General features: G+C 40.5%; 2 protein-coding genes across 8 annotated transcripts in view; one reads left to right on the forward strand and one right to left on the reverse strand.

Annotated features, from left to right (window-relative positions):
- Positions 1-15,419, forward strand: part of DNM1L (dynamin 1 like) — a 42,090-nt gene extending 26,671 nt beyond the window's left edge. For 2 of the 7 annotated variants that reach the window (XR_012664148.1, XR_012664140.1), the window contains 8 exons: positions 98-187; positions 1,182-1,274; positions 2,846-2,902; positions 6,458-6,625; positions 7,313-7,422; positions 10,010-10,169; positions 11,438-11,560; positions 13,335-15,419. Coding sequence is in view for 4 of the 7 variants with exons in the window: in XM_075116684.1 (XP_074972785.1) it covers positions 98-187; positions 1,182-1,274; positions 2,846-2,902; positions 4,099-4,176; positions 6,458-6,625; positions 7,313-7,422; positions 10,010-10,169; positions 11,438-11,494 (813 nt within the window). In the remaining 3 variants the exon portion in view is untranslated. Of the gene's footprint in view, positions 1-97; positions 188-1,181; positions 1,275-2,845; positions 2,903-4,098; positions 4,177-6,457; positions 6,626-7,312; positions 7,423-10,009; positions 10,170-11,437 lie in introns of all 7 variants that reach the window. The other 5 variants (XM_075116684.1, XM_075116682.1, XM_075116702.1 and 2 more) reach the window with 3 other exon arrangements.
- Positions 15,420-17,910: 2,491 nt separating this feature from the next.
- YARS2 (tyrosyl-tRNA synthetase 2) lies at positions 17,911-23,757 on the reverse strand. The gene is made up of 5 exons (XM_075116715.1): positions 22,923-23,757; positions 21,677-21,844; positions 19,564-19,719; positions 19,060-19,230; positions 17,911-18,600 (listed from the first exon to the last, which is right to left on the reverse strand). Exons 1-5 carry the CDS (start codon positions 23,723-23,725, stop codon positions 18,441-18,443), a joined length of 1,458 nt encoding a protein of 485 aa, XP_074972816.1. The 5' UTR covers positions 23,726-23,757; the 3' UTR covers positions 17,911-18,440.
- Between the last annotated feature and the right edge of the window lie 307 nt (positions 23,758-24,064).

A 24,064-nucleotide genomic window follows, 5' to 3' on the forward strand; every position in this document is an offset into this window, starting at 1 on the left:
TGGTTTAGAATTATGTTTGTTATTATTGAGCTTTTTTCCCCTCACTTCCCTAAAAAATTCTGGAAGTCTCATCAGTAAATTTTTGTTTTGTTTTTAGGAATTATTGAGGTTTCCTAAATTGCATGATGCCATAGTTGAAGTAGTAACTTGTCTTCTGCGTAGAAGACTTCCTGTCACAAATGAAATGGTAATTTTCCATCTGCTATAATTTTGCTGGAAAAAGTGTGTGTTTTCTGGAGTCTTTCTTGATGCTTCTGTTTACTCTGTAATGTCAAGAACTCAAATTATTAAAGGATTCTTAACTTACACTTGTTAAATAGCTAGGTACTTCATATCTACATGGTTTGAAACTTCTGTATTAGAACATAGAAACATAAAAACCAAAAGGGTGGGAGGAACACCCCTCAGCTTATTATCTCCTATGTTTCAATTTCCCAAGAAGAATTTTACTAAAACTGGGATTTAACCTCTTTAGTCATTCTGATATAGGTATATTTTCTTCCTTTGTAACAGAAGCTGTGCATTTACTGTAGAGCTTGGGGTGCAATGATGAAAACTAAATTATAGTCCTTTTGTGTGTTTCAGAGAGAAAATCAATACAAAATGGTGATTTTGCTTGTAATGCCCTTTAGCTAGTGAGAACTAAAAATTCAACTTCTAGCTTTGAGTAAATATGTTTTAATATAAAAGTCTGCTTTGGGTTGCTTATCAGGGGGGAAACAAAGTGTTTCAGTTATCGACCCTGTGTATGTTTGATGTAAAAAGCAAGAATTGTTCTGTATGCTCGCTGTCCCCCATAGTGAGCTGTCTCTCACTGGTTCAAATGTTGTATGTGGCTTGTGGCTGACAGGTGACTCTCTAGCTCACTTCATTACTGTATAGCTTACACTCATTCAATTGCTGAGTTCTGTTTATTTATTGCTGGAGAGGGGTTAACTTGATGAAGCTAACAAGTTAAACTGATGCAACGCCCAAAACGGCTGAAGGTTTGAATGTATCACAATGACTGAAGGAGTTATCTCCTTGCCTTCTGGATCAGAACTGTAATGTCTTTGGGGCACTAAGAACAGTCTTTTTGCTATAGATAGTTAGGCTACACTTCCTAGCAGTGTAGGGCACTGCTTCGCTAGCATTAGATATACTCACTGAATTTTTGATCTGTGAATGATGTTGCATTGCAGGTTCATAATCTAGTGGCCATTGAGTTAGCTTATATCAATACCAAACATCCAGACTTTGCTGATGCCTGTGGTTTAATGAATAACAACATAGAGGTAAGAAAAAAATACATCGTCTTAAAAAGTCTTTTGACTCCTTTAAGTGAGAGCCTAAATAAATCGTAGAAGAACAAATGCTTCCATTTATTTCATAGAAGCACTGTTCTACACTTCTGAAGTACAGAAATGTGATATATTACAAATGCGGTGTAAACTCTTGTGATCTGTTGATTTGTTAGATTTATATTGCATACTACATTCAGGAACAGCAGTTGATACTTCACTGAAAACAATTTTGCTGGTATTTCTGTCTGGAAAATAAGATGGACACCTAGTATTGCTATTAAATGCAATTTTTGGAAGAGAAACTTTAAATAGGTAGTAGCGAAGTACTCTTTAACGTTGAAATAACTGCATTTTACCTCTGACAGAATCTACCAGTAGCTATAACATTCCTCTTACTTATGAAAAGATGACACAAGTACTGTTTCCTCTATCCAGGTTCTAATTTCTGCTTCCTTTCGGCATTTTTCTTGAATGTCTGTGTTCCAATGCTTCAGCCTCCCTAAGACAATTTTCTCCATCAATCTCCTATAAGACTTTTACAATTGCAGTAGTCTGTTTTTCAAGCCCAGCTTTGATTGATAATACTTATTGCTGTCATCATCCTATAGAAGCCATTGTTTTACAAGGGATCCTCTCAATTCTTTCTTGCAATCTGATTTTGTTGCAGTACTTCATCCATCTGGCTAAGACCTCACTAATATTTTCATGCTCCTCTGCCTATCCAACACATTCTTTCACAGGAGTGTTCTTTTTTCAAGCGCTTAGGTTACCATTTCTGGTCTTTAGTTCTAACCTTCTACTTTCTTCTATACATAAATTTTGTATTAGCTGGATATGCAACTGAATTTGCCTTGGTAGACTGCTCTTGAATCTAGTTCAGAAACAATGTGTGTGCAAACTGCAGTGAGTACAAAAATTAGGACTTTGTGAAGCTGAACATATGACATTGTTGTATTATCGTGTGTTACTTAAACTAGTTCTTTCCCAACATTTTCCTGAACAGGACATGGAAATTTTTGAAGAAACAAAGCATGTAAAATATCTTATCCTTATTCAATGGGCAATCACTTCTTAATTTCAAGAAAAATCAGATCTTTCTTTGTCCTGATTGCTTCAAATTCTATTTTGCTATAAAGTGAATTCTGCCGCCGCCTCCTTCCTTTTGGGCTAATCATAGTTAACCCAGCTGACCACAGAATCAAATCCTTTTAAATTACTCTGAAGATTTAAAACTTAATGAGGGATGTAGGGTATCTATGCTGGGCCAAACTGTAGCCTTCATCTTGTTTTTTTCAAAGGCTCTAGTTTTGATTATGGAGTGTGTTGGAAAAAGTTTTGCAGAAGTTTTTATATTGAGAATTTACTTTTGACCAGGTAATCAGAGTAGTTTTACCCAAATAATGGCGGTTTTCGTAGGATCATACTATGACTACATGATACTGGATGGGATGAAATTACTAATTTTTGTCTCTAAAATGTAAGTCATCTGTAAAATATCAATCTTGCATATGTGTTGATACAGAGTAATACATAATTGAGGTCTTGCTGGATTGTTTTTAAAGGAACAAAGGCGTAACAGGTTAGCCCGGGAGCTGCCTTCTACTGTGCCACGAGACAAGGTAAGTAAATGTTGATATTTATTTATTCATGTAAAGTTTAATGCATTCTCCTTTGATCCAATCTAAGTATTGGAAACTTTGATATACATGCTGCCCCACTTTGATAAGCTTGGGAGCTTGCAGGTATTGACTGTTTTCTTTCAATTTCATAAGATAGAAGTGGAATGTTATTTTCTTCTTCCAAAGCTGCAATTTTTGGCAGGTTTTAAATATGGGATTTCTGAAGACTTGCATAGAAAATTACATTAATATTACACTTACTACTTGAATGTCATCTGAGGTAAGGTTTAAAATGCCTACAGGTGTTAAAAATGGAGTCAGAGCCTGCATGCTTAAATTTATGGTTGACACACTGATTTTTAAAGACAAACAGTAATTTAAAATACTCAGTGTGCCAACATAGTGACTTGGTGGTGTGGTTTTTTTTAAGTCACTCTTAAAACTGCAACTTATTGCAGTCTTGCTTTCATTGGGAGAAGATGGTGGAGGTGACATTTTCAGTTCATCATCATAATCCAGTCATGTATTCTGTCTCTGGAGCTTTGTTTTACCAAGTTTTGGGATTAGTTCAATGACAAGTATGTATGTGGGTGCAAGAACCAAGTGTCAGGGAAAACATGGCCTAGCTGTAGAAATGAATGGTCTGACAATCAGCTGGAATTTTAGACAGCTAGGTATTTAATATTATGTGAAGAATATAGAATACAAATACAGAATATAGTTTAAGCTCCTCACAGGTTGTAATGGGAGTTACTACAGTTGATAGAAATTGGTTCATTAAGTTTGTTAGCTTAAAAAGTGAGACCAAGTCCCAGAATGGATCTAATATTACTGCCTTTAATGAGTAGAAGCCAGATGATAGATGAACTGGGAACTGAAGGTAGCTATCTAGAGATTGGTTTCAGTGCTCTTTGATCCTTCTTTTTATTGACTTATATTTATGTCATCAGTGTAGATGCTGAAATGAAGTTGAAGGCCAGATAAGGCAAAAGTCTCTTAACTGTCTTGGAGATGCTCCCCTCTCCCCCCCACCCTTTTCTGCTTATATTACTGCTTTGCTTACAAATTAGAAATATTTTCTTTTCTGGATTTTTAAAGATGCTAGTAGGTAAAAGTGTATGAAATTTGCTAGGTAGATTTGGTGGTCTTCAGTTGAAATTTTTTTTCCCCCTCCCTGCATTTTTTACCTTCCTTAGTCTACTAAAGCTCCAGGTGCATTGACACCTGCTTCCCAGGAGGCTGTTACTGCTGCTTCTGCTGAGGCTGATGGCAAGGTCTGTCTTGATTTTTCCTGTAAGCACTGCATGCACATTTCTGTTGTGGTGCACCGTGGATAGTACAGAAAGCAGTTTGTATCTAGTGCTCTGTCACTGACACAGTATGCCCTACAGAGTATAGACTTGGCATTACTGATTTTAGTGTGTGCAGTGGCAGGTAAAGATGTGCCATTAGGTGGCAAAGTTACTGCTTTCTGTTTGAACTCTCGGTTGCAATATATTGTGGTGCAAGTATGCAGCATAATTTGCCTCAAACCGTAGTCAATAGATTGTTTGGTGCAACAGTATTGTAATGAAGAGTGTTCAGCATGGTTGTTAAAGTGCATGTTTTTGATGTGTTGACAGTTAAAGAAGGAGGACAGAAGATAAGCTAAAAAATGTGAGTTTCCTGCTTCCTGCAGGGAATCTTTGTAGGCTTTGTTCAAACTGAACCTCCTTGTTCTTGTTTCACATAATCATCCAATCCCTGGTTTACTTGCATCCGTGAAATGTGTTCTGCAGTGGTTTCTTTTTTATACGTCAGGTGTGGTGTTTCTGATGTTAAAATGACAGCTCATCACTGCAAAGACTTTGCTAATTGCTTTTACATGGAGTCAGAAAAGATGGGTAGTCAAAAGTTTGTGTATTAGGAGTACCAAGAGGACCCAGGCTTTCTTCTGCTTTATTGCATGTGCACGTTAAGCAAAGCTGCCGATTCTATCCTGTACAAAGTAGTTAAAATAAAAATTTATTCAGTAGTAGAATTTTAACTATCATTTTTGTCAGAATTTTAGGGGTTCTGATACACTGCAAACATTAAAAAGAAAGCAAGAGCTACTGTGAGGACACTGTTGTGACTTAAGAAGTTGCAGGAAGCTGTCAGATCTGGTTTAACTTGTGTTTCCCACAGAACCTATCCATTATTAGGTGGTACATTCTCAACACCTTTTCTCTTGTGAAAAAGTGTAGTTTCTGAAACTATTTTGGAGATAGAGTGGGCTCCACAGCAATACTGAATGAGAGTGGCATAGGGATTTTTGCCATTTTGAAGAGCTGTCCTTGCAGTCAGAAATAATGTAGCGGAGCTTTCCTCATCAATGGTTCTCTCTTATTAGCAGAAGTTAATTTGAATTCTTATAGTGTATTTTTTACAGCACCTCTGAAGAGTTGTGCAATTTTAATAAAATTTCTGATGCATGCAGTTTAGCTGGGTTTCTTCCTTGTATGCAACTCTTGGTATTCTGTTTGACATGCTGTTTCTCACTCTTTTTAGACTCAACATCAGCCTTAGGTTTTTTAATTGTAAACACAATAGATACATTTAGCTTATTTCCTCCTATATCTGAAACAAGACATAAGTAGTTGTAGTAGTTCAGAGCCTTGGATGACCTTGAATGTTTTTCAACAGCAATGGATTTTAAAGCACAGTAGTAAATAGAACAGGTACTAGGCTTATGGAAAGGTACAAAATAAAAATTACCACTGTTCCACATCAAAATAAAAGGGTTTGCTTAATTTTTTTTTAATAAAAACTATTTTAACATGTGGTGGATGACATCTACTAATATTTCTTTTGTCCAGTGATCCCTTATGTTAGAGTTGGGTGTTATCCTTTTCTCAGGAGAACAGTGAGTTCATTCTTTGTCTGGGACTTCCCAGAAACTCTGATATTCACTTCCAGAGGATGGTGATTTTTGTTTTGTTTTGATCAGATACAAAAAAAACCTTCTGTAAATTGAGGTCTGGCAGCATGAATATGTTCATAGCTGTGGTCACCAGAAGTATAAATGTGCCTATTTTTTAGCTGTTACTGTGAGAAACTTCAGTTTGTATTTAAATAAAATAACAAAGATGTTAAATTCAAGTCCTCCAAGAGCTGTCGTGATCTTCAAAACATACTTTAGGAATGATCCTGATAGTATAGGTTGTATTGCTCCAAGGATGTATGGTAAAAGTGGTAAAAGCCAAATGGTTTAGGAAGACCATTCCTTATTTCACAAGTGATTCATAGACCCTTAAAATGCTGGAGAGCTTATCTGTGAGGCATTTTCATACCATTATTAGGAAGAATATGAGTTCTAAAAGCTTTCATTTTACTGGTGCTTTGTGTCAGCTGTAAGCAGCAAAGGGAGAACAGAGACGGGGAATGCGAAGAATAGAATGAAGGGAATATACATATGAAAATCTTATTTTTAGTGAGTCTTATCTATGATCAAACTTACTGTTACTGAGCTAGACACTGTTTTGCAGTGTGGAAGATCTAACTCTCCAATGTTTCTTCATTGTGCTGTTTGTGCAGGCCGCTCCTGGAGCGGGAGATACATCTCAGGAGCCTGGAACAGGCAGCTGGAGAGGAATGCTGAAACCCTCAAAAGTGGAAGAGGTATCAGCAGAGGAAAAATCCAAGCCAGCTGCAGCCCTACCTGCTAGTCCTCAAAAAGGACATGCTGTAAACCTATTAGATGTGGTGAGTCATGAAAGAAATACCTGCTCTTCGTAGTTTAGGCACAGGAAAGAAAACATCTGAATTACAGATCTTGTAACTTTGCTACTAATACGTGATATCTTTGTAAATAGTTACCACTGTAGGGACAGGGAGCTCTAGCCAGTCTCTTCTGCTTTTCTGCTTGCCCAATCCTTCATCTTTTCCCCCCTCCAGTTCCAGCCTATGATTTGGGATAACTGGCTTCCTTTCACAAATTCCTGTGCAAATGAACTCTTACGTCTAGATCACTCTTTGTACAGAAACAAATGTCAGCTCATGTCTCAACTCAAATTCACGCTCTTTTTTTGCTGAAGTTGGTATTTTTATATTAAAGGAAAAGAATCATTAAAGACAATACCCATTTTAGTTAAAAAGAGATGGAGATCCTTTAAGTGTTTAGAGAGCTTAGTTCCTTTAGTGAGCTTTTAAAAAAAATAAATAAATAAAAATTAGTGGTGGTGCCTCCTGGCCTTTGTTTCACAGATCTGGATTTTGACATGTCTCTAATTTTATTTCTGAAGAATTGGAGGTTTGTTGTAAGAAAGGCTACATCTATCAAACTGTCAGATTAGAAGAGCAATAGTTTAGTTTAGACTCAACAGTTCTAATTTTATTTACTTTTGCAAATGAGCAGAATTGGTAAACTGAGGTTTTTATTTTTTTTTGTAGCCTGTACCTGTTGCACGCAAACTTTCTGCCCGTGAGCAACGAGATTGTGAAGTGATTGAACGACTTATTAAATCTTACTTCCTTATTGTCAGGAAGAACATTCAAGACAGGTAAAACAAAACTTCCTATAAATGTTTAAGCCGTACAAATATTGTGATATCTCAAGAGTCCTGTATATAATCATGTTGTTATATCATGTTCTTATGTTTGTAAGCAGAGAGAAAATATGATATTTTTTTTTTTAGAAGGGTAAAACTTGACTTTTCACAGAATTAAGAAGCCTGAAGAAGCACTTGTTTTCTCTAATGGTTTGAGTTCTGTATTATATTAAGTGAAAGATTTAATTATTTAGGAGATACCTACTTTTCTGCAGGGTACTGCAATTCAGATGAATGATCTGCAGCAAATAACTGGAATGAACTCTAGGTGCTGTGTAACCCTGACAGAACTTAGCTTTGCCATCCTGTTATTTCGAACAGGAAGGTTGAATAGGAACTACTGTGGCTGTTTTCTAGTACTTGGCAGTAAGCACTGAAATATCATAAAAGTGATGTTTCTCCTGTATGCAACTATGGAAAATGCCTTTAAAGTTTTGCGTAAAAATTGTCATACTTTTTTTTTTTAAAAAACAAAGAATTATGTATAACTTTGCTTTGCTTAAGACTTTGTAGAAAGACCCAACTTTTAAATATATATTTCAATATATATAGGTATATAGGGAAAATCTGGGGAGAAATAGGGGAATCTGGAAACCAGGGTTTAGAGGGTTTATCAGTGAGGTGATAAGTTTTATTCTATTAAGTAAACTAATATTCTCCTCAATATAATTTTTAGTATTTCATAGCAGGGAATTGCTTTGTTTACCTTATTTTTACTGCAGTGTTAGTGTTAGTAGTGTTACCTCCTTGCATACTCTAAACAAACCCTTCACATTCTTTGCAGTAAATATGCATGCATAATAAGAAAAATAAAATGCTATTTGATGTATTAGGAAATCCTCACCTAATTCACAAATACTTTTAGGAAGTTCCTCTCGAAGATGGTATTTGTGTCCATCCCATATCATACTTTCGGAACTAATTCAGGCTCTTACTTGCGTGATTTGGATGGTATCTGTACCCACACAGCTTTGAATCTGAGTTTTGAATTCTTTCACTCTTAGCCAGGTGACTTCCAAAATATTCTAGGCCTCTTCCTTAAGCAATTTTGGTAGAAATTACAATGTATTGGCTTGAAGGGAGAATGTAAATTGAATTAGTTGAGCACTAGTAGATCTATACAGTCTCATCATGATTTCCCAGAAGTCTTCCCACAACTGGCTAGTTAACGAACCATTAAGCAGCAGAATGTAGTGGGGAAAATTCCCAGCCAAACTTGGGAGTACTATTTCAAAAGCTCAGATGTGCTGATGGATCTTGGTTGATCTTGGCTCTGGCCGTTTAGACTCGCATGGTCCTTATCAGGTTGATCTTGGCTCTGGCCGTTTAGACTCGCATGGTCCTTATCAGGTTGATCTTGGCTCTGGCCGTTTAGACTTGCATGGTCCTTATCAAGTTAATTCTGCAGTGACAGTTGCAGCACTCTGAGAATGAGCAAAAACTCTTGATCTGCCTTGATTTAGGTTTAAGGCTATGGGCACATGAGAAGAGGCATGTGGTCACTACTTAATGAGTCAGTACTGATTATATGTCAACTCCCAGTCCACTCTAGTTGCAAATGCAGCTGCTAAGAATTACACCAATAAGGTTGTCTAAACTAACATGTTTTATTCCTCAGGTGGGAACGACCATCAGTATTTCTATTGTCCGTTACTGTCACTCCGATGAAATAACCTGAGGTGCACTAATTCAAATTTTGATCCCATGTTTATATCCTTAAATTTTGGTACTGCGTTAGTATGATGCTTTGATTTTGTCAATACGTAAATATTTCCGCCCACTTTTTTGGAAGAGTACTGCTACACGTATCCTAAGTCCTGAAGAAAATCAGGTTTAGCTAGATTCAATACTTGGAAGTTTTTTTCAGGAAGCTTAGTGGCATGGAAATCAGAGCTAAGACAGTGCTTTCTTTCAGGTTTTTTAGCCTGACACAGAGCTGAAAAATGTTTTTGTACAGATTCAGTAGTATCTTTCTGATGGATTATTGTTCATGATTCGCACTGATTGGTGTCTGCCTCCATTCCAGACAAGCACATTTTTCATACTTAAACTCCGTTTGCAGTTTTAAATTACCTTCATGTTATGCTGTCTGATCAGAGATAATGTGGCCTGGTGTTTGAATGGTGATCCTGTTTTCAGTTCATCTGCTAAGTAAGATTGGATGTATTGATTCTTTCTTTGCCTCTTTCCTTTCTCATCACACATTGAGTCTAGGGTTGACGTGCTTAGAGCTTTTTGTCATGCCTAGCGCAGTGGAGGCTCAGGTTGGTCTGTAGTGAGCAAAGTAATTTAGTCTTATGTTTTACATTATATATATTCATGTTTTTTACAATTCAGCTATCCTATTTGAAAGAAATTCAACAGCTCTTAAATTGCATAAAATATTTACTTGAGAGAGTTATTTATGGTAGTGGTAAATTCCTGGTGGTTTGAGCCAAGGTTGTGTGTAGCCACTTGCTCACACTGTGCATTTTTTCATCTAGAATAGACTGGGTTTTGAATAATTCTTTCTGAAGAAACAATTTTCATGTGCTTACAGTGTGCCAAAGGCAGTGATGCATTTTCTGGTGAACCATGTGAAAGACACTCTGCAGAGTGAGCTGGTAGGCCAGCTGTATAAATCCTTGTTGTTGGATGACCTTCTGACAGAATCTGAGGACATGGCACAGCGCAGGAAAGAGGCAGCTGACATGCTAAAGGTATTAAAAAGATCAGGAGCTCATGGGAGTAGTTAATTAAATTGAAACCATATAAATGTGAGGATTTTTTTAGGACTTGCCTTCCTTTTTTCTTTGGTTTTAATAATTTGCTTGTATTTAACTTTATAGAGTTCAGTTCTCTTTTGGGGGGATTAAGCTTGCAATACTTTAAGTGCTGTTCATGTGTGTGCTTTACCCAGAGCTTACTGGCCAATGGCTGGTGTATTTAGACAGTGCCCCGTAGTATGAACAGTGGGAATGCTGGGACTTGCGATGACCCCTGCGTACATCGGTATGATAGTGTGTTTGTGACATGTCTGTGTGCAGAACTCTTTAATTTTTTCATTGTTCAATTACATGGTGTAACAGAGTCTGCTACAGCTGCAGCAGAAATATGCTGCTCTGGACTGAAGTGTATAGAAGAGAGCCCTTCTGCCAGTTCAGCGCACTGAAGAAGTAGCAAGAGGTGTTCCTCTCTCATATGCAGTGTGGTCACACAGTGCGTGTTTGAGAGATTGGATACCCTGAGACACTGCTTGTCCAAGACCACTTGCAGCAAGGTTAATCTTTGCTATTATGTGGTCAACATTTGAGTGAGGGGAACTGTCTGTTAACAGTCTTTTAAGCTGTAAACTTTATAGGGCCAAACTCAGAATTCAGATTTCCCCAAATTGGAGTAATACTTGAAATAATGTTAGTGTTAGTTGGTATCCTGAGCTTTTAAATTTGCGAAGTTTAGCAGGCTAGACGGTAATGAATGCATCAGAATACTAAAAGTGATACAAAACAGGTAGTTTCCCTTTTATTTTGAGGAAGGTTTAAAGCATTAAAACAGTGTGTGCGGGGGGGAAAAGTCGCCCTTCTTGAAAATTTATTTATAAATGCAAAATGTTAAGACAAAGGTGTTATTGGAAACACCGAGTATGTAAAAGTTGCTTAAAACAATGACAATGAGCTCTTTTTGCTTCTAACTGGAAGTTCAGTTTTCAAGAATTTTAAATTCTTATCTATCTAAAGAAATGATTTAATGACACCTATGCTAAGTTTTACCATCACCTTTTGGTTTGTAGTGTTTTCCACTTGCCTAATCTTTTGCAGGTAGAAGGCTTCAGTGCTGTTGCAGGTTGTTACCCCTCCTTTCATAACAAAAATGATAACCTTTAGTTTGATTTTTAACATCATCCTTCCCAGACTGCTGCTGTTACCTCTTTGAGAAATATCTTCAGAAATATGAATTAACTTTGGCTTCTCTGTCTTTCTGTGTGCAGGCCCTGCAGCGAGCCAGTCAGATCATTGCAGAGATTCGTGAGACACATCTTTGGTGAAGGCTGTACCAGCCACACTATTTATATGCATTGGAGGTTACGTTGACTTGAAAATTGCTAGGCATGGTATACGGAGTAGAACTTTTATTTATGAACTCTTATCTGTGTACTGCAACTGTGTAAATCTGCTCATGTAAAGACAGTTGGTTTGATTTGCAAACAGAAAAATATGCTGTATTTTGCAAAAGAAGTCATATTTAATCCACATAATAAATGGCTCTAAATGTTTCCTTACCAGCTTTCTGGTGCAAATTAAAGCAGACCACGTCTACTGTCTCAGTGACAGTCTCATTTGAACTTGAGGAAAAAACATTAAAGTTCCAGTGCCTGACTTCCTAAACAGGTTGCCTGTGATTAAGATGGACGGTGTAGTCTTGTGGCATAGTTTTAAGCTGCTTTTAAAATAGGAGTTTAAATACTGTGAAGAGAAGAGATCACCGAGTATTTTCCTTCATTAATATATTGCATGCACTATGACAGATGGAGGTATCAATTTTATAGTACAGTAGAGATGTCTACCGTATTACTGTGTCTGTGTCCCTGTTTTTTTTTTCCCCAAAATGCTAAAACTGCAGACAAATCTTTGAACTTCATTTCATGGAGTATCATGGAGGAAGAATTAGCCTGGAGCTTGTGAACAATAACAGCCTACTAAAAAGAAAGTGGGTGCAAAGTTATTCATGTGCACTGGAGCTTGTGTACAAATGTTGGGGATTATAATCAGGTGCAAGAACACCTTCCCCTTCCTCCCTCCTGGGACCAAGCCCCTGGACCATCCAACAGTCAGTTTGTTCTGGCAGAATTAAGAAATAAACAGATTTCAAAACTGTTATGGGATAGTGTTTCTTTTAAAAAGAGATTAATTTGGCCAGGGAGAACGGGATCCCCACAACTTCTTCCAAATTTTGGGATGTATGACAGTATGTGTGCTTGGAATATTTATACCAGAGATTACAGTTACTTTTGAGATTATTTACTGTGCTGTAAGTAGCTTTTTTTTTTTTTGAGGACAATCCTAAAATTAGGGAATTTTAGGTTGGCAATTAAGTTGGTGAGTTATTTTGTTCCAGTTATAATTCATAGAGATAAATATTGATCACACTAGCCTTTAAAAAGTAAATGTTGATTTTTATGAATAAAAATTTATTTAAACGCCAGCCAGCACACTTGCATGTACTTTTCAGGCAGATTCACTTTTTTGTATAAAGTAAAAATGTTTACTATGGTGTTGCTCATGTTTTATATCTTTAACGTAACTTGCATGAAAAATAGGACACTGCTGTTAACATCCGTGGCTTGCTGTTATGCTAATGGGCCAACATAGTGAAATTTTTATGACCATGTTCGGTTCCTTCCCCATTTCATCAGTTAACAGAAATTGAATTCTTTTTGTAAGCTGCTAAAGATTGAAAATTTAAAACTCATTAAGACGTCGGTTTACCAGAAGGTTTGTTTAAAAATGCATTTTTCTCACGGTGGTCTTCAGTTTGGCACCAATATAAGCACAAGGAGTTGAGTCTGACAGATGCAACTTTTGGATGCTTTTATGCACAATCGGAAATAATTCATGCAGACCACAGAAATATAGTTTGAAACAGCCTCAAATGTCATGATGTATGCATTACATGTAATGAATACAAAGGAAGTAATTTTAACTGCTTGCACTGTACCAAGGGTGGTAGTTCTCAGACTTAAGAAACGGGACTGTAGTGAAGTTGAAGCGCAAGCCACTTTTCAAATCAGTTTTGGTGGACAGCGAAAGCTTTTGAGAGTTTTGTCAAAAACATTACATTGCTGGTTGGAATTCACTTGACACCTCTCTCCCTTTTACTTTTGACAGCTAAGAAGTATGTTTTCAACCAGGTAGAGCCGTCCATGAGTGAGTTGCTACCTAAGCTTTAACTCCCAAAGCTCTTGTGAAGAAATACTCTGACTTGCACAGTTTTGAAATGCTGCATAAAGCAAATGAATGCCATTGATTTTTCAAAATTCCTGCGATAACTGGCTCTGTAACGTCATGTGACACTTCCACATTGTTAATTTGTTTTTTGAAATGTTTTGACTTTTAAGTTTCACCAACATTTTCAATTTTGGTAGCGTTTGAGTGCCAAGCGATGAATTTGATTTGTAATCCTTGATGCAAGTCGTTAAAAATCCATGCTGTAACAATCCTGTTATTCAATAAACAGATAATATACAAAATTAATTATCCCAGAAATGAAGTGTTGAACTGACTTGTAGTTCAGGTGGCAGGACTTCCATTGACAAGTTATTGGTGTAACTCCCTGTAATTGTACAGCCTTACCTACTTTTGTACTTGCCCTCGTGCAGTTCTGCGTTGTCGGTTCTTGTACTGTTGCATAAGTAATAGTGGAGACAGGCTGCTAGGGGCTATTAATTGTTTCTAAAAAAATCTGTTGCCTGCAACTGCATTAAAATACTTAAATGGTGGCAGTAACTGTAGCATTTTAAAGAAATCATGGGGAAACTGTGGGGGAAAAAGCCTAATGAAGGCAGCAACTGAAAAATTACCAGATTAGATGGATGGTTTACAAACGCCTTCTAGCTCACCTTATTTGATGAACACTAAAAAAATGCTTCTGTCATGAGTGCACAAATTTCAGCTAACTTAAGATAACTTGGTATCCAGTGAAACGCACAATCATGGGGGAGAATAACCACTGTAGCTAAGTTTAGCTTAGTAAATGTTTGACATTAATACCTGACCTCTGTGTGGTACTACTGTAAATAAAACATAGGATCCCTGTGTGAACAGAGTTTGTCAATAAATTGCTTGGGGTTTTTAGTAGCTGGCTTCAAATTTCACCAAGTGGAATAGATGGGTACGGGGCGTGTCTGTGTGCTTCAAGCTGTATTCTGAAGGCGACATAACACTTGCCTAACAGTTGCCTTAACCCTATGCTTTATGGAGGATTGACTTTGAAAGATGCCAGACTGAACATTGCACACTCGGGTCCCTGCTTTATGATATACAGCAGGGGAAACAACTTGCCAGCCTGTTGTGCCTGTTGGTAACTTTAATTGAATTATCTTGAGTATTTTTTTTCTACAGTTAAATCCTTTAGCTCTGAGAGTGATTGCTAGCTAGTGTGTTGTGTAGATACTGCAGATCTCAAGTGCATCTGCTTTTTAACTTGTTGCCAGTTAAACTGTGTGCTTTGGGGTGAGAGCTAGACAATTAATACTTCAAAGTTTAAGAGAAAAACGGAGTAGACCACCTGAATATGGTTTTATGCCCAGTAACACTGTTTAAAATAGGGAAGGTGCTTTCATGCTCCAATAGCTCCCTTTTAGTTTACTTGCTGCATGCCCTCTCACCCTTTACCTCTTCATTGCTTGTAGCCACAGTAATGTAAAATTCAACTCCTCCAGTTTTTTGCTGCCCCTAGGTGCTGTACAATGTTGTTTGGTTGGTTTTTTTTTGTGTGGTGTTTGTTTTTTTTTTTTTAATATCTGGCCCAAATAATTACTTTTCTTCTTGCACTTCCAAACTGCTTCATGCATTTGTAGAGATGTTAAGTACTTGAATGTTAGTTACTACTTGTTTACGTGTGAACAAACTATGTCTCTGGTTACCGGAACATACCTGTTTCGAGTGTATGAGAAACAAGACCAGGCTAAAAAAGAATACTTGATTTTTTTGGTCATTCTTGATTGATTCTCAGCTCAAGTGTTCAAATGCTCAGTTATGATACATGTACAGTCATGAAAAGTAGTGGTTGTGTGTAGCTGTTTGTTGGAAAGACTCAGGGCAGGGTTTGGATTGCTAGGAGTTGGTCACAAGGCAGCATGGACTAAATTTCTTGGAGTTTATGGATCTTATTAAAAACATTGTATGCAAAGAATTTAATTCCCTTTTTTATTTTGTATTTGTAAAAATAAATAAATTCCTTTAAATACTTGATCCAAGTGGGTACTAATGCTTTTTTTTTAAAAAAGCTACAATTCGTGGATAGATAACGTATTTGCACCATTTGGAGATGAAGGAAAAAAGGTAGGCAAGAGATCAGACATGACACACTACTCCTAGGAGTTTATTTCATGCAACCATGAAGTAACTCTCAAGTCTGATCTGTTGTATTTCACTGGAGGCTAACATGGGTGTGTACTGGTAAATCTTGTTCCCAGGTGCATGTTTCTGTATTGCTGTGATCATTCTGTCATTTAAGGAACAAGGCAGCTGTATTAAGTGGATGAACTTAACTTTACCTTTCCTTCTTCTACCCTCTTCATGTCAAAGTTGTGATTTTTCCTCCATATGCTTTCTCTAGGATAGTGCTGATCATTACTGCAGCTTTAGGCAAAGTCACAGGCAACACAAACTCGTCCTGAGAGCTGACAGGATACATAGAGCTTTTTTCTAAGGTAGGAATGACTCAACTTCTTTTTCTTTGTATAACAGACATTAGGATAGAGAGATATCACTATCAGGCAGATAAGCGGGATCTAGAAACTGAAATACTAAAACTCTACGTGGTGAGCCAATGAGTTTAATATAGTCTGAAGAAACTGTGACTGTATAAACAGCAAGCCACTATGATTTATTACTATTGAAATCTTGATTGACAGTGCAAATAGAGCCTCCTTCAAGTTGGTCACATCAAGCTGATCAACATCAAGTAAGAGAAAAAGACCAGAACCAACCCATCTAGAAAAAAACAATGGAAACTCCCCACCCAATGCTAGAATATCTAGGTTCTTGAGCCTTCTTAACATTTCTTATCATTTCCCCATTCTTCTCATAGGCTGGGTGGTTTTAAACCAGCTGAAACACCATGACTTCTAACAACATAAAAGGTGGTGTTGAGCTCCACCATTCAAGTAGCCTCTCCCCTTGTGGCTGCTGTGACTGCAAAACCGTATTGTCTAGGAGTTTCATGGACTAGATGATTCTCTTGGGGTAAGAGTGAGGATTACCCTAAACCTTGAGTACAAGACTGCAGCCAAGGCCCAAAGCAGTCACTCACCTCCTAAATCAGACTGAGGGTTTCATGTGTGTTTGCACTGGGGCTGGGAGGGTCCCTTAGTAAAAAAGTTCTGAGCCACCCCGCTACATTACTGTACTTGAAGTCAACCAGTTCTAAGTAATTCAAACATGGTCTTGTACTACAATCTTGGTATCACATGAGGGTTTTTTTGCTGTTCCGGTGACCTGGCTGTCACCATGGAAGGAGACTTTAGCAAGGTGTTGCACTCCATGCTTATTTGATTCCAGCTGTGTAAGCAGCTGTAGAGGCTAGTAATAGAAAGGGGGGGTGGTGATGTTTTGGAGCAATAAAGCAAGATAACCTTTAAATGTAGATATTGCAATTCTACCATCTCTTGAAGTGCATTGTCATCCTCATGCTGTCTTTACAAGAAAATGTGGAAGCTACAATCCCAAACGTTGCTAGGCCAGAAGCAGTAGGATCACTTTCTGCTCTCATGAAGAAGTGCAGCTTTGGCATGGTGCCCTAGCTGAAGTGTCTGACTTTTTTTAATTGCAGAATCACTGTATCTTCCTTCAGTTTTCCTGGTCCAGCTACCCTCATGTTGCTGGTCACCCACCCCTCCTAGGCATCTAAAATGAAAAAAAGCTTTCACATACATGCCTTGCAACTGACTGTAGGGCCCAGATAGCAGAGATGCATCGATGTAATTCACAGGACTGAAGAAACAGACTGAGCATCAGTCACACGGGCTGGAGAGCAGCTCTGTGGAGCAGGATCTTGGGGTTCTGGTCAATGGCAAGTTGAACATGAGCCAACAGTGTGCCCTGGCAGCCAAGAGGACCAACCATGTCCTGGGGTGCCTCAAGTACTGCATTGCTCTCTGGTCAGGGAGGGGCTTGTCCCCCTCTGCTCTGCGCTGGTGCGGCCCCACATCAAGTCCTGTGTGCAGTTTTGGGCACCACAGTAGATTAATGAAACAAAGCTACTAGAGCGTGTCCAGAGAGGGGCCATGAAGTTGGTGATGGGTTTAGAGGGAAAGCCATATGCGGAGCAGCTGATACCACTTGGTCTGTTGAGCCTGGAGGAGACTGAGGGGAGACCTCATTGCTCCTACAGCTTCCTCACAAGGGGAGGAGGAGGGGGTAGGCGCTGATCTCCTCTTTTCTCTGGTGACCCATGATAGGCCCCAAGGGAATGGCTGAACCGTGCCAGGGGATGTTTAGGTTGGATATTAGGAAAAGGTTCTTCACCCAGATGGTGGTGGAGCACTGGAACAGGCTCCCCAGGGAAGCACTCACAGCACCAAGCCTGACAATAGTCAAGAAGCACTTGGAGAACACCCTTAGACACACAGTGTGAATTCTGGGGTTGTCCTGTGCAGGGACAGGAGTTGGACTCCCTGATCCTTGCAGATCCCTTCCAACTCAGGACATTCTATGATTCTATGAATAAGCAGCTTACATATTAGGGCTTAATCACTGTACTCATTTATTGTGAATCTTCTGCAGCTTCCTTCAAAGCAAACCTGTTCAGAAAAAAACATGTTGATCATAGGTTGGTCCTCCTTACCCACTTGTGCGGGCTGAACAGCAGCGTGCATCCTCTGCAAGAAGCACTGATTTCACATATGCCTTTGCTCATTTTGCTGCAGATTATACTGTAGAGTACCTAGCCACTGTTCTCCTACAACACAGAAGGTTGTTAAAGGAGGGGAAAAGCATCTCCACCTTTGGACTTCTTTGAAATTTATCTTTTCATCTTCTTGTGCATGTCCTCTTACAAATGATGCTTTGAATAAGGCAAAGTACCTAAAGAACTTCTTCAGTGGTGTAACTTAGCTGCCTTTATTTGAACTCCGTTGGTGTATGAGAATGGAACTATGGTATTGGGCAGTCTGTGAGCTGTGTGGTAATGCACAGTATAGAAACATCTTCAAGTACATCTTTGAGCAACAGAGTCGAAATGCTGTGTCATTTCAGAGAGATGTCCTGTTGTCACAACTGCAGCCATTTTATAATGTAATAATTTTTCTTTCCGATCCTAAGCAATGATACTCCATTCTTGAGAATATGCTGTCCGACAATAAGAACAGCCTCAGGATTGGTTACTCTAATCCCATTTATTGAAACTCCACCATGTGTAATTTTCTGGTACCTGGGGGCGAAAAAAAAAATCAAAACCAACAACCAGTAATTGCAAGAAGCAGCTATTTATTGCTGTTAACTGAACTTTCAGTAGTTAAGGGCTTTTTGGTTGGATCCTTAATGGAATATATTTTAATTCTCTTACACTTTACTTTCAGTCCAGGTGAAGCGTGAGTGAAATTAACCTCAGCCTCTACCACTCCCAGTCTTTCTGAGAGGTACAAGGAACCTTAGGCTGTTGCCTTAGACTGTCCCTTCATCAGGTGTAGATTTTACAGCTAAGGTACATAAGACTCTGTTATCCTACACTTCAAAATGGAATGAAGCCGCCTGCTCCCCTCTAATGCTGGTATGTAGAGGGCTAGTCTGTTTCTACTTGATTTGGCTGTCCTAACCTTTAACTTCTGGCAGCATACTGCTACGACCTGTTTATGTGAGGTATTACCGAAGAGCACAGGTGATAACATACCCACTAGGTCCATCTGGAATGGCATTTGCTTTGCGACACAAGTCCAGAACGTTCATTCCAGGTTCAAGCATCAATTCAGCTGAAGGAGCTTGTCTGAAAAGTTCCTGTAACTCTTGGTCAGACATAGCTTCCAATGCCTCCACACTGCTGTAATAAAGGGCCTTAGTACACCTGTGAGAACAAAGATCATTCAAAATTCAGTCCTAGTCTCATCCTCACACAAAGCGCTACTCAACTGATCAGATTCCCCTCCCCAACTTCTTCTGAGGGCCCACTCAGCAACAGAAGTACTCAAGTACACCCCCTTTTTTTTTTTTTACTGTAACCCACTACACTACAACTTTTTTTTATATTGTTAATGCATTTTAAGTCTACAGAATTATTACATTTTTCTCTGTTAACAGCTGAGTAACAACTAACAGCTCAAAAATAGTCCCTGAAAAGCTATGGCTAATTACCACTGAATAAATCTCAAAGAAAACTCCTCAAGAAATCACACTTCACCTTTTAGCAGATTCTAGACCCTCTCTTCCATGAACAAGCTTAGTTACTTCTGCAGCAAGTCGCTTCTGAGGGCCCCATTTTTCAGGTTCTTTGGCATGCATTTCCATGATGTGGTCAATCTCCTCAAGAGGAAGGAAGGTGAAGAGTTTCAGGTACCTATGAGCAAGGAAAAAATTATTTTCTCTCTATCGCCATCATTACAGATTTCCTGCCTTTGTCATTCAAACTTCATTAACTACATTCCAATGATTCTTAATCAGCTTAAGAAATCCATATTACAGCTATTCTGTCCTTTCAAACAACTTTCTCTTTTTGCCCACGTGCTTCAGCTTACGAGGATAACTCGCATTTTATTTAATATTGCACTTAGGGTACTTTCTTCAGACATAACAGAGTGTCAAATGCTTTTATAAAGCTTGTATTGCAATCAACAACTTGGTTTTCTCTTGAACCATTTACTTTACAGGATTTCTTGCAACTGTGTGTCAACTAACAAGGCTTTATATTATATTCTTAGTAGTTGCACAATATGCTAATGCAAAATACCACTGCCATCCTGTGGTGATCACAGGACAGAGTATGCTATGTACAGACAAGTGAGTATCTCAGCAGGAAGATTATTTAGGATAATCAAGAGTTTAAAGGTGCATATCTAACCATGGTCCATTTTAACGGACCTGCAGTAGTGTGAGATGTAGTGTATTAACAAAGGTTACAAAGTCTGAAGGCATGAGACATTTTCAGGTTAAGTACCCATGTACCCTTCTTATCAGTCTGAAAAGTGTTGTGGATACGGAGCCTAAATTTGAAATATCAGGGCAAAAACCTTTGAGTTAACCACATTATGAGACAGCTCACAATATCAAAGGGAAGTACATGTCTGAAGTTTACAAACATTCAGATTTGATGCTAATATTGGCTTTTAAAGGCAAGCAGATTTAAACAAGAACCTGTAGCAACTTGTTAAAATTAATGTAATGCCCTGCATAAAGCTATTGGCGACGTATTTTCAGCCATGTAAGTGGCACAGCAGCATGGAGGCTAGCCATCAGTGAAGGCGACCCATCAAATGACATTTCTTGCATTTCTGCTACCCTTTCATGTTCTCATTATAGGATTTTAGTATTTTTACACTGGTGAGTAAGAGTATGAGTTACGTGTGGTTAACATGGATTCAGAGATAGCACAAGGAATCCAAGACCAGGTTTTGCTCACTGGAATTGCTCTACCCTAAGTAATGGTGATTCAGAATTTTGTCTTTGTACACGCTACAGCTCTAAGCAGTCGTTGGGCAGCGTAACTGTCTCCTAGGCATGCTTTCATCTAGACCAGCAGCTTCCAAAGTGGGGTGACAGCACCCCAGGAGGTACGCAAGATGATCCATTGGGGCGCAGGAAGAAAATTTTAGAGCTTCAGTAGTACATTTATATGATCTATAAATAAATAGACATGCCTTGGGAGTGCATGCTCAAAATTTTTTTTTACCAATAGGGGCACATGATTAAAAAAAATTTCAGATCTGCTAATCCAGACAGTTAATGCAGTCATAAGTAGGAACTTCTTGGCTTTTTCCTAACTAGGCACTGTTTCAGTTCACTGAGGGATCTACAGTTTTTAATGCCACGCAGATCTAGAAGCCGAACTTCACAGTTTTTTTTATAATCAGTTAAGTAGCTGCTTGTGATTAGAATGTGGTGTTTCTGTATACCTCACGCTACGAAAAAAGTTGTAAGTGATATCTATTAAACTGCAGCTGCTTTTTAATCAGCAGGAGAGATTTCACTCGATACTGTGACGCTATGGTACTAAAACTAACAAGCCTCATAAGATAAAGTCACCCCACTGGCAGAACAAAATGTGTTGTGCTTTACTTGATTGTTCATCCACATTCTAATTTTATGATGCATATGCCAGCATACGGAGACAGGTTCCACTATCCTCTATACTTAGGAATCAGTCATGCCCATTTATTTAATGAACATACAGTTATATTTACCATAGACTTTTACAAGGAGCTCGTGTTGCACACATCCACAAGGAACAGGTACAGAGAACAGTTAGGATTGGGTTTTACAAACAAGAACAAAACGCAAGATGAGGAAAAACCACTTACTTTTCAACTACGTTATCTTGTTGTCTGACAAAAAACTGATACAGCTCAAACGGAGAAGTCTTATCTCTGTTTAGCCAAACTGCATTGCCAGCAGTCTTTCCCAGTTTGTCTCCAGTAGTACTGGTAATAAGAGGTACAGTAATTCCAAACACATCTGTTCCTGTCATCCTGAGAAGGAGAAGAGTCACTACATGTTAAAAAAAATAAAAACAAGCAAAAAAAAAAATCACATCTTGGTAAAGCTGAGTAAAACTTTGGCATTCTGTAAGATTCTATCCTTGATATACAGCAGTTAAATAACCGGGGGGGGGTGGGGTGGGTGGGTATGTGTGAGGGGCAAAAGATGCCAGAACACACTTTTGTGAAGAGTGCTGTAGGAAAAAAAAAACAACCTTGAACTTAAAAATTTTAAGTGCTTCTGCGTGTAACATAGTATGTACGCTTCTTTAAGTAAGTAGTTTCATGAGCAACGTGAATACTTATATTTTTCACATATACAGATATATGAAAATAGCAAGTTCAAGTGTCCTGTACAGTTTGTCTCCAGCACTGAGCACTAATTGGAGCCGCTTGTGCAGCTGGGACACTTGTAAGGCTTTTCTTCAGCGCCGATTCTCTAGTGTCTTGTAATAGTCAAGCAGGTACTGAAGTAGCAGCATTGCCATGCACTCACCGATTTGTTTGCACGCTTCTGCGAATTTTGTAAGACTCACACCAGATGCGGTGGAAAAACAAAAGCTCATAATTAGGTTTCATTTTATTTCCGAGAGGAGAAATGCAACCTTCTTTGCCAATATAACCCAACTGCCTCTACTTCGGTGTGATTATGCTGGGACGCGTTTGCCAGCAGAAGACTTGTCTCGATTCTCTCCCACGATTCAGGGTATCTGATTTTGGTTCTTGGGCAAACACGTTCACTAAAACAAGAACCCATCCCTTTTCTTAAAACCTCGTTAGTGTTGCATGGAAAAGGCTTACAACCGCGGCTGAAGCGTACACTATGTGCCAGGCTCACGGCCAGGACATCTAATTCTTCTCGGCATCCCCGGTGTTGCCTCACGCCAGCTCCCCGAGGGGCGACCCCTGCCCGCGCAGCCCCGGGCGCTGCCGGAGCCGCGCCGCACGGAGCCGGGACACCCCCTGCCCTGCCCGGCCCGGCCCGGCCCCCGCCGGCCCGGAGCCCCCGCCTCGGCGCCTCGGGAGGGGCCCCGCGGTGCCCGCCCGCCGCCCCGCGGGCCCGGCCTACTTGGTGACGAGCTCGTAGCCGGACATGATGTTGCCCATCTGGTCGGCGCCCCCCAGCTGGATGCGGCAGCCGTGGTGCTGGTGCAGGTGGAGGAAGTCGTACGCCTGCAGCGCCGGGTAGAGGAACTCGGCGAGGCTCATGCCCTCGGGGCTGCGCAGCCGCGCCTGGCAGCTCTGCCGGCTCAGCAGCGTGCCCATCCGCAGCCGCCCGCCGGCCCCGCCGAGGAAGTCGAGGAGCGGCTGCCGGCCCAGCCAGCAGGCGTTGTCCAGCAGGGCGGCCCGCCCCAGCCGCCCGCCGCCCGCCGTCCAGAACAGCTCCCGGTGGTTCTCGAACAGCCGCCCCAGGCCGGCGCGCAGCCCCCGGGCGTGCGCCCGCACCCGCTCCGCCGGCAGCGCCTCCCGCGCCCGCTCCCGGCCGCTGGGGTCCCCCAGCCGCGCCGTGGCGCCGCCCACCACGGCGATAACGTCGTGGCCGGCGCGCTGGAAGTGGAGGAGCCCCATGACGGGCAACAGGTGCCCGACGTGCAGCGACTCGGCCGTCGGGTCGAAGCCGCAGTAGACGGTGAGGGGCGGGCGGCCCGGCTCCAGCAGCCCCAGCAGCTGCTCCTCCGCGCACTGCGCCGGGAACACCTCCTGGAAGAGGCCGCGCTCGCACTGCGCCGCCAGCAGCCCCCCGGCGCCCCGGGCCTGCCGCGGCTGCTGGTGGGCTCGACGCCGGAGCGGGAGCGAGAGCGGGTCCCGCCACGGGCCGCCCCACAGCCCCGCCGCCCGGCCGCAGCGCCGGCGCAGCGTGGGCGCCGCCATCTTGTCCCGGGGACGCTGGGAGTGGGGCGGGCCCGTGGTGCCGGGGCGGGGCTGGCGGCACCGCCTCTCCGCTCCGAGGGGTGCCGGCAGGCCGGGCTCGGTTCAGGGGCCGTGCCCCTCCCCGCTTAACCGTGGGGTTTCGATGGGGGCCGCGGCGAGGGTGCTGCATAAAAATCCAAGCTGTAACAATCCTGTTATTAAACAGCTAATACACAAAATTAATTATCCCAGAAATAAAGTTTTGATTTAGATTAGAGAATTTTTGAATTAGAAAAGCAAACGCCCAGCTAGAACTCAGTCTGGCCACTGTTATAAGAGATAACAAAAACTGCTTTTACA

Source organism: Phalacrocorax aristotelis, chromosome 1, assembly GCF_949628215.1.
Source record: "Phalacrocorax aristotelis chromosome 1, bGulAri2.1, whole genome shotgun sequence".
NCBI classification, from domain to species: Eukaryota; Metazoa; Chordata; class Aves; order Suliformes; family Phalacrocoracidae; genus Phalacrocorax; species Phalacrocorax aristotelis.